At 43.5% G+C, this 10287-nt stretch overlaps 1 protein-coding gene and 1 long non-coding RNA gene across 2 annotated transcripts; both read left to right on the forward strand.

The window, feature by feature from the left end:
• Positions 1-765: 765 nt before the first annotated feature.
• Positions 766-2475, forward strand: LOC145818251 (uncharacterized). The gene has a single exon (XM_082912893.1). It carries the CDS (start codon positions 766-768, stop codon positions 2473-2475), a length of 1710 nt encoding a protein of 569 aa, XP_082769019.1.
• Positions 2476-6371: 3896 nt separating this feature from the next.
• On the forward strand, positions 6372-7616 carry LOC145818233 (uncharacterized). Its single transcript, XR_014359671.1, has 2 exons — positions 6372-6508; positions 7313-7616. It is a non-coding gene; the product is annotated as an uncharacterized LOC145818233 (long non-coding RNA).
• Positions 7617-10287: the final 2671 nt, after the last annotated feature.

Consider the following 10287-nt stretch of genomic DNA (forward strand, 5'->3'; position numbering starts at 1 on the left):
TTCAGCATTAGATATGTTTACATGCATACCAGTACTATTGTTCACTGAGCTTGGCTCACCCTATATTATGCCTGTTTCTGTAGGTAATCAACCAGGAGGTCGATCTTAGCTCGGCATCGTCATACTTTTGTCAGCCTAGGCACAGCCAAGCTTGGGGTCGGGACCCTACTTTTGTGGAGTTGTTAGACGATGGCTCACACTTTTGCTATTGGCTTAAGTTATTATGTACTTAATGATTTTGTTATATACCCCACCTCGGGGTTGGTTTTGTATATGCCTGTAAATAACTAACTCTTAAATTTATTTTGGCTTTTGATGTACTTGTCCTATGAATTTATGATCCTGGCATGACTTAGTAGCTCAATGGATGTCATATTTTCTGGTTTATATCACTCACGTTTTACAGCTTCCGGTCAGGCCCCTCTATGGAACCAGGTTAAGTGTCCTTTTCTGCTTAGGTCATGCCCGAACTTTTAGGGGCAAGTCTAGGGCGTGACAGTGGTATCAGAGCACGAGTTGCTATCCCACACACAGATCCATTGAGCCTTTGGATGTCTAGAAAAGACTTAAGCATCATGCATGGCATCCTAAAAATGTATGAAAGATCGATGGCAACGTAGAATGAACTGTGCTAACGCTAACAATTTGAACTCTGTTTGCCGGATATAATTGAATGTTATGTAGGTTATGGTGAGAACAAGGGTGGAAGATTCGGACGAGGCTACCTCGGCACGGTTGGACCGAATGGAAAGAATGATTATGGACATGGCGGACACCCTAAGGCAACAACAGCAACAACCGCCACCACCACCAGGACCTCCACCTGCAGAACAACATGTTCATGTTGAGGACCGAACCATCACACTCACGAAGGAGTTTAAAAAGATGAAACCACCGTCATTTAAGGGGGGAATAGAACCTATGAAAGCTGAAGCATGGGTGCTGGGAATAGAGAAATTGTTCGAAGTATTTCCATGTACTGAAGCCCAGAAAGTGCAACTTGCCGCCTTTACTCTTGAAGATGAGGCGCGAAGATGGTGGATGCTTACAAGAACAGTGCATCGGGACTTAACATGGGGTAGATTTCTGGAACTGTTCTATGATAAGTATTTTCCTCAAAGCATGCGAGATAAGAAGGTGACGGAATTTGAGACTCTTAGACAAGGAAATAAGACTATTGCAGAATATGAGGCTCAATTTGCTGAATTAGCTCGGTTTGCACCTCATATGGTAGATACAGACTATAAGAAGGCACGAAAATTTGAAGGGGGATTGCAGGGTGCCATTTTGGACCGGGTCAATATGCTAAAATTACCCACATATGTTGAGGTGCTAGAAAGGGCTGTTATCGCAGAAGGAAACCTTGCGGCCCAGAATCGGATTTCCGAGTGGAAAGGGAAGAGACAAAACAACCAATGGTCAAAGAGATCCGTTGCTCCACCCGCTAAGAAGCACAATTCAGGGAACTTCAGCACCACTACTACGACTCAAAATTCCACTCCGGTGTGTCCAGACTGTGGAAGGCGACATCGAGGAACTTGTCACTGGAAGACTGGAGCATGTTTTAAATGTGGAAAAATGGGACATTTGGTAAAGGATTGCCCACAATGGGCTCAACAAAAAGGCAATAGATCCGCTAGAAGTTCCGCGGGGTCTACACTAACCCCCAATGCGAAGGCGGTTGCCAAACCGAGTAATAACAAAGACACTGCAAGACAAGGTAGGGTGTTCGCTTTGATTCCAGGTGATGTACAAAACACAGCAACAGTGGTGTCAGGTACATTTACTATTTGTGGTCAATCTGCGCATGTATTGTTTGATTCTGGCTCCACTCACTCTTTTGTGTCGAAACTCTTCGCTCCTAATTTAGATAAAATTGAAGAAAACTTATCTTACATGTTGTGTATGTCCTCCCCCTTGGGAGAGTCTATGATTTGTGCTACTATATACCTAGCTTGTGAACTTCAACTTGGGGATATTCGAGTGTATGCTAATTTAGTGCCTCTCGATATGACTTATTTTGATGTTATTCTGGGGATGGATTGGCTAAGTGCTTATGGTGCAACTATAAACTGTGTGACTAAGCAAATTAATTTCTATCCTCCGGGGCAATCAAAGTCTATGGTTCAAGGGCAGGAAGTGATTTCGCCACCCTATCTGATATCTGCCATGAAGGCTTGCAACTTAATACGAAAAGGCTGTCAGGGGTATCTATGTAGTGTTTTGGAAGGGCAAGGGATGAATGGAAATATTGATGTGATCCCAGTGGTCCGTGAATTTCCGGATGTTTTTCCTGAAGAATTGCCGGGCCAACTAATAGACCGAGAAATCGAGTTTATAATTGAAGTGGCGCCTGGAACCCAACCCATTTCGAAGACACCCTATAGGATGTCACCAGCTGAAATGAAAGAGTTAAAGATTCAATTACAGGATCTGCTTGACAAGGGATTTATTCGCCCGAGTGTATCTCCTTAGGGTGCGCCAGTATTGTTTGTGAAAAAGAAGGACGGAACACTTCGGTTATGTATCGACTATAGGGAACTGAATAAGGTGACAATTAAAAATAAGTACCCCTTACCACGGATAGATGACCTATTTGATCAATTACAAGGGGCACAAGTTTTCTCAAAAATTGATTTACGGTCTGGCTACCATCAATTGAAAGTTAAAGTCGATGATGTGGAGAAGACAGCTTTTCGAAGCCGGTACGGCCATTATGAATTTTTGGTTATGCCCTTCGGAGTTACAAACGCACCAGCAGCATTTATGGATCTAATGAATCGTGTCTTCAAGCCCTATCTAGACGAATTTGTGGTGGCTTTTATTGATGACATTCTTATATACTCGAAGAGTGCAGAAGCTCATGAGGATCATCTTCGCCTAATTCTTCAAACACTCCGGGAGAAGAAACTGTATGCAAAGTTGAAGAAATGTGAATTCTGGCTACAAGAAGTGGCATTTTTGGGGCATGTGGTGACAAAAGAAGGAGTCTCTGTTGATCCACACAAAGTTGAAGCAATTGTGAATTGGCCAACTCCCACTAATGTAACTGAGATACGAAGTTTCATGGGGTTAGCTGGATATTACAGGAGGTTTGTTCACAATTTCTCCAAAATCACTGTGCCACTTACCCAACTGACACGAAAAGGAGTTGCATTTGAATGGTCAGAGGAATGGGAATCCGCTTTCCAAGAATTAAAAACAAGATTGACGACAGCACCAGTTCTGGCTTTGCCATCTGGTACCGAAGGATTCGTAATTTACAGTGATGCTTCACACAAGGGGCTTGGTTGTGTGCTGATGCAGAATGGAAGGGTTATTGCCTATGCTTCTCGACAACTGAAACCCCACGAGAAGAATTATCCCACACACGATCTCGAATTAGCGGTAGTAGTTTTTGCTTTGAAAATATGGCGGCATTATCATTATGGTACAACCTGCGAAGTCTACACTGATCATAAAAGCCTCAAGTATCTGTTTACCCAGAAAGAGTTGAACATGCGAGAACGGCGATGGCTTGAATTGATTAAGGATTATGACTTGCAGATCCAATATCATCCTGGTAAAGCTAACATGGTGGCAGATGCACTTAGTCGGAAGAATATGGGGGACTTGGCAAATCTGTTGGTAGAAAGAAAGGAGTTGAGGATCGAATTGGATAAAATGAATATGGACCTAGTGGTACGTGAACAGGAGGCCACACTAGCAGCAGTAAGAGCTCAACCCACCTTGCTGGAAGAGATTAAGTTACATCAACTGGAAGATGAGACTTTAGGGAAAATCTATAAAGAGTTAGGGGCAAAACCAAAATCGGGATTCAGTCACGTAGATTTGGTATTAAAGTTTCAAGGTCGAATATGTGTCCCCAATGTGTTAGAGCTTAAATGGAAATTGCTAGGAGAAGCACATGCCTCGAGATTATCAATACACCTGGGAAGTACTAAAATGTACCAAGACTTAAAACAAAATTTTTGGTGGCCAAATATGAAAAAGGAGATCGCGGAATTTGTTTCTAAGTGTCTACAATGTCAACAAGTCAAAGCGGAACATCAAAGACCAGCAGGATTATTACAACCCCTTCCAATCCCGGAATGGAAATGGGAGCATTTGACCATGGATTTCGTTGTGGGGTTACCGAGGACTCCTCGAGGTATGAATTCGATTTGGGTCATTGTGGACCGATTAACCAAGTCTGCTCACTTCTTGCCTGTGAAGACTCAATATAATGCGGATAAGCTGGCAGTACTGCATATAAATGAAATAGTAAGGCTTCATGGTGTTCCAGTGTCAATTGTGTCAGATAGGGACCCCAAATTTGGTTCAAGATTTTGGCAAAGTTTACCGGAGGCTATAGGTACCGAACTTACGTTCAGCACCACTTTTCACCCTCAAACTGATGGTCAATCCGAGAGAACCATACAAACTTTAGAAGATATGCTCCGATTGTGTGTATTGGATTTTCAAGGAAGTTGGGAAACCCATCTACCGTTGATAGAGTTCGCCTACAATAACAGTTACCATTTGAGCATTGAGATGGCACCTTATGAAGCTCTATACGGAAGACCGTGTCGTTCCCCTGCATGTTGGGTTGAAGTTGGAGATAGGGCATTGTTGGGTCCTGAAATTGTGCAATCAACAACTGAAAAGGTTAAAATTATCCGGGAGAGGTTGAAAACGGCACAAAGCAGGCAGAAGAGCTATGCAGATAACAGACGAAGGGATTTGGAATTTGAAGTGGGTAGTTATGTGTTCGTGAAAGTCACCCCGTTAAAGGGACATCCGAGATTTGGGAAAAAGGGTAAATTAACACCCCGATATGTTGGCCCTTTCCAAATTCTAGAAAGAGTGGGTTTGGTAGCTTACCGAGTGGCTCTTCCGCCGAGTATGAGTCAAGTACATAATGTGTTCCATGTTTCTATGCTTCGAGGATACCTATCAGATCCATCTCATGTCATAGACTATCATCAACTTGTGCTAGATGATAAGTTAAGCTATGAAGAAAGACCACTTCGAATTTTGGAGCGACAAGTAAAGCAATTGCGCAATCGGGAATTTCCAATGGTAAAGGTAGAGTGGCAAGAACATTATGGCACTGAAGCTACTTGGGAAAAAGAAGAGGATATGCAGCAACAGTATCCATATCTGTTTCCGTTTTGAGGTACAAGCAAGTTTGAGGGACCAAACTTTTTTTAAGGGGGGGAGAGTGTAACGACCCGACCCTCATGTGTGCTTGTGATATATGTTAGTCCTTTATTCTGTGCTGTTAAATGCCTAAAATGAAACTGTACAAGAAAAAAGGTTCAAGTAACTATGTTGTAATGCCTTGCGAATGAATTGTATCTGTTAGGAAAGAAATGTATCTGTTACTACTAGAACGATAAAGTAGAAATTGAGGGCCTTAGCAGCTTAATAAGTCAAAATTGATCATATATTTGGAACCAGCATAATTTTTAGGTAATATTAAGCACTTCTGTGAAATGTCAATTTTCGGATGTGTAAACGATTGATTTTCGTCTCATTCTCTCTTTATAGAAATATATATGTGTGTTCTTGGTCATTTGACAAGCAAGGAATTCCTAACTCTAAACTTAAGAATAGAAGGGGTAGAGAGAGAAGGTCCTCAAGCAGGTTGAGGTTTGGGCTTAAGGTATGTAAATGTGTATCTAATTTTCATCCACAACCCTTCTTGTCATAATTTATGTGAAGATGTTCCTATAATCATGTACCTAAGAGTTGGGATTGTGGTGTTGTGTGTATGAGAAGTAAATTAGCAAAATGACCTTACTTTGCATGTTTTGACTCAATTTGAAGTACCTATGAGAGGCCTTACTCTATTTCTTCAATTGGCCTGTTTGAATTCAAGTATATGGCATGATTTTATGTTTATGAGTTGAGATGTGAGAACAAGTAGGAATCTTGTGAATTGGAGTGAATTTAAGTTGTGGATTCATGATTTGATTTTTACTCAAATGAAATATGTAATTTGATCCTTGTTCACATCTATTGATATGCTTTGAGCTTATATAATTGTAATTTAAAGCTAGATTTTTGAGGCCCTAAACATGTCTACAAGAGGAAGAAATTGTGCAGAATTTTCGGACTTTTGGTGCAGAATCGCCGCACGTGTGGGGCCTAAGGCCGCACGTGCGGGAACCTCAGCCGCACGTGCGGGAGTCACTGCCGCACGTGCGGGAAAATGGCAAATTTTGGACTTCAACACTGCAAAAAAGGCACGTGCGGGGCCTCAATGCCGCACGTGCGGGAGGTGTGCCGCACGTGCGGGAGATCCTAGCCGCAAGTGCGGCTCAAGCCAGAAAAGTTGGGATGCTCCGTTTTGCGTGTTGGGTCCTCTAATGTTGTCAAAACCTGCAATTTATATTGTTTGAATGTTCGTTAATTCAATCAAAGTAAGTGAACCGAATGTTGATTTAACAAGGATAAAAGGGACTAATGTGATTTTTCATGTGTGTAGGAAACGCCTCAAAAGGAAGTGCACCGACACAACACAGTGAGTAATAGTACTTCAATGTACCTCTACTCAGTATTTATTTTTATTGACGTTGTGACCCTTGTTGAAAGTTTTATCATATTATGTATTGACGTTATATCTTGACGTTACGAACTTCACTATCAAACTTGTGTTGGCATGAAATGATATATTTTCTATAAGTGATTCAATACGAAATTGTAGAAACATTGAAAAAGGTTGTGAAGTTGTACACATCTTATGTGAAAGCTTGTGACTAATGGAATGTACCAAGGCAATTGTGAACTCGCGAACCAATGTGGCTTAGGGCCATTTGTGAACCAATGTGGCTTAGAGCCATTTGTGAACCAATGTGGCTTAGAGCCATTTATGAACCAATGTGGCTTAGAGCCATTTGTGAATCAATGTGGCTTAGAGCCATTTGTGAGTCAATGTGGCTACAAGCCCTAATGTGAAACTACATGACCAAGGGTCATTTGTGAATTGTGAATCAATGTGGCCAAGGGCCATTTGTGAATGATGAAATTATGAGGCCAAGGGCCGATGTGTGAAATATGAACTTATACTATTGTAAGCTTGTGAATCAAAAAGAACCAAAGGTCTATGTGATGAATTGTGAATTATGAACCCAAGGACTCTTTCCTGAATGTGTGAAGTTCTTAGGCCAGGGGCCACATTATGACAATTATAAACCGATTATGTTGTCCCAACAAGCCGTACAGAGACAGACTACTTACATGATTTCAGCATTAGATATGTTTACATGCATACCAGTACTATTGTTCACTGAGCTTGGCTCACCCTATATTATGCCTGTTTCTGTAGGTAATCAACCAGGAGGTCGATCTTAGCTCGGCATCGTCATACTTTTGTCAGCCTAGGCACAGCCAAGCTTGGGGTCGGGACCCTACTTTTGTGGAGTTGTTAGACGATGGCTCACACTTTTGCTATTGGCTTAAGTTATTATGTACTTAATGATTTTGTTATATACCCCACCTCGGGGTTGGTTTTGTATATGCCTGTAAATAACTAACTCTTAAATGTATTTTGGCTTTTGATGTACTTGTCCTATGAAATGTTTATGATCCTGGCATGACTTAGTAGCTCAATGGATGTCATATTTTCTGGTTTATATCACTCACGTTTTACAGCTTCCGGTCAGGCCCCTCTATGGAACCAAGTTAAGTGTCCTTTTCTGCTTAGGTCATGCCCGAACTTTTAGGGGCAAGTCTAGGGTGTGACACTGAAGGTGGAGCTATCATCTGGTTGCCGATGAGATTTTGGACCTCATGACGAAGGCGGTAGCAACGGTCGGGGCCATGACCGCGCTGCTGATGGTACATACAGTACTTGGAGGGGTTATGTCTGGCTGGAAGTGGGTTAGGAAGAGGTTGAGGATCGAGGGGTTTGAGATGCCCTCTTTCCATGAAGGCTTTTTGTGCGCTAGTCAGGCTCATATAGAGGGGAGTGAAAGTTCTGCCCTGAGCTCGGGCTAGGCCGGCTGTTTGTAGGCTTAGTTTGGCAAAAGGGTTGGCTGTGGCGACTGCATTGATCTCGGTGGATTTGGGAATGATGCTACTACCAGCATTGGTACTCCTTGAAATCACCCTCCTTGTTGGTTCACTTGTTCTGGGGATGATCCCACTGTTGAACGCATTCTCGACCTGAACCCCCAGTTCATGCAAACTTTTGAAAGTGAATAGTGGAGCGACTATCAACTTTTGCAACATATCGTGCTCGAGGTTTCGTACCATCATCTGCACTTGATCCCTCTCGGAAGGCCGATCTGTCATCTGTGTTGCCTTTGCTCTCCACCTTGCAACAAATTCCACAAAAGGCTCTGTTGGGTTCTGGCGGGTTGTTTCAAGCTCTTGCATGGTCATTTCAACTTGGGTATTGTAGGAATACTGATCAACAAAGGCCTCAGCCAATTCTTCCCAGTCTTGCTTCACTTTATCTTCCAACTTAGCGTACCAAGTGGTTGCTACACCCGACAGGGTTCTTCCATACAGAGAGAGTTTCTGTGGCTTAGTCAGACCCATCGGCTTCAGGACATCCAAGAAAAGTCGAATATGTACCATTGGATCTCCAGACCCGTCGAAACGGTCAATATATGGCATTTTGAATCTGTCTGGGAGCCGAATGGCAGCCTCGGTGTGCCCATCCTCAATGCCGGGAATGGAGTTAAGGCCCTGTGCCTTTTTGAATTGCTTCTCAAGGTTCGCAATCTTCACTGCAGTCGGATTGAGCTCATTAACATCAAGGGGATAAAGTCTCTCATTAGGCTGCACTAGGGGTCTGAGCACCTGAGCTTGAGTCAACCTTTCTCGAGGATTCGGACACTGTAAATCTTCAACTGGCAGAAGTGGATCAAAGTTTGGCTAGGGTCCCAAAGCTGGATGTGAGGCAGATGCCCCAGATGGATGCTGCATTTCAATACTGGTCTCAGCCTGCATGGCAGTTCCCTGATTTAACGCTGCTATCACGGCCACAAATTCTCCCGAACCCTGGGCCATCATGGTCTGCTGAGTCTGAACAAAGGTGACGTGACTGGTGACTGACGGATCAGATGAACCGGTGAGCCCTGACTGGCCTTTCTTTGCCTTGCCTCAGCGAAAGAACACTGGTTGCCCTTGAATTGAATTTCTGACCTAACAAAGTCTATCAACACTAGTCCAATGTACCCCGGGGATATCGGAGCCTTCTGAAGCTATAGTTCTAGGACTACCTAGCAAGAGAGAAAACAGACAGCATCTCAACACAATTTCACTGGAACGGATTTGAGCATACTAGGATGAATGTACTAAATACTGATCACTGTTTCCCAAATATCTGCCTGTAAACTGATACCCTCGGGTAAAATTGATTCCCCAAATACTGATGCTGATGCCCACAGGCCTGATACCCAGACTTGCAAACTGGTATATGCGTCCCTGTAGAAATACACTCTAAAAGCACATAGCAAGTAAGAGAGAGCCAAAACACCCCTATGTTGGGGTAGGGTTTCCCTGTCCTATTTTGTCAGGAGCTATGGTTTCACTACGCACGCAGCGGTTTTCAAACAACCTAGCATCGGGTAAGCAGCCTGTCCTAACTTGGAATGGTCACTATGGATCCGAATATGCACTAGGTCGAATGGTCGAAAAGGGTGCCCCCGTAAAACTGGGGTTTGTGTTCCCATATTGTCAGAGCCCATAACCGGTCAGCCTTATGGTCATGCCTTGACAAGACAAGCCTCCGACAAACCGTTCAGGAATGGCAGATGGCAAACACTGTGTTCCTAGGCGCACCTATGCACATGCAATGCAAAGAGACACACAAGTGAGATCAAAACAGGATATCACGAGTTCGAGTCAAGCTCTCTAAATCCCCAGCAGAGTCGCCAGAAACTGTAGACGCGCCCGTGGGCCTCACTACAGTTCGGACTTGATTTGTGTCACGGTTCTTAATCTAAACCACAGTTCCTAGGCGCACCTTTGTCGGTCGGCATTCTTCAGTGCCGGTCGGTAGAAACTTCTTGCAGAAGCTGGTTTTTGATAGCAACAAGGACAGACAGTGCATGGCATAGAATTTCAAGCACATGTATGCGCGGGCACACTCCCTATCATGCAAGGGACTCAAGGGAGCATAACCCTCGACCCTCGGGCCATCAATTATGCATGATGGCCTAAGAGGCCAAGTTTTGCAACTTTGATATCAAATGAAATGCAAGCACAAAACACATCAAAGGGCCCCAACCCCTATCATGATTGATCAAGAGGCAAGGGATGCATGCTCAATGAAATGCAACCTAGGCATGG

Source organism: Camellia sinensis, unplaced genomic scaffold, assembly GCF_055761805.1.
Source record: "Camellia sinensis isolate YWXY unplaced genomic scaffold, ASM5576180v1 Unanchor6, whole genome shotgun sequence".
NCBI lineage: Eukaryota > Viridiplantae > Streptophyta > Magnoliopsida > Ericales > Theaceae > Camellia > Camellia sinensis.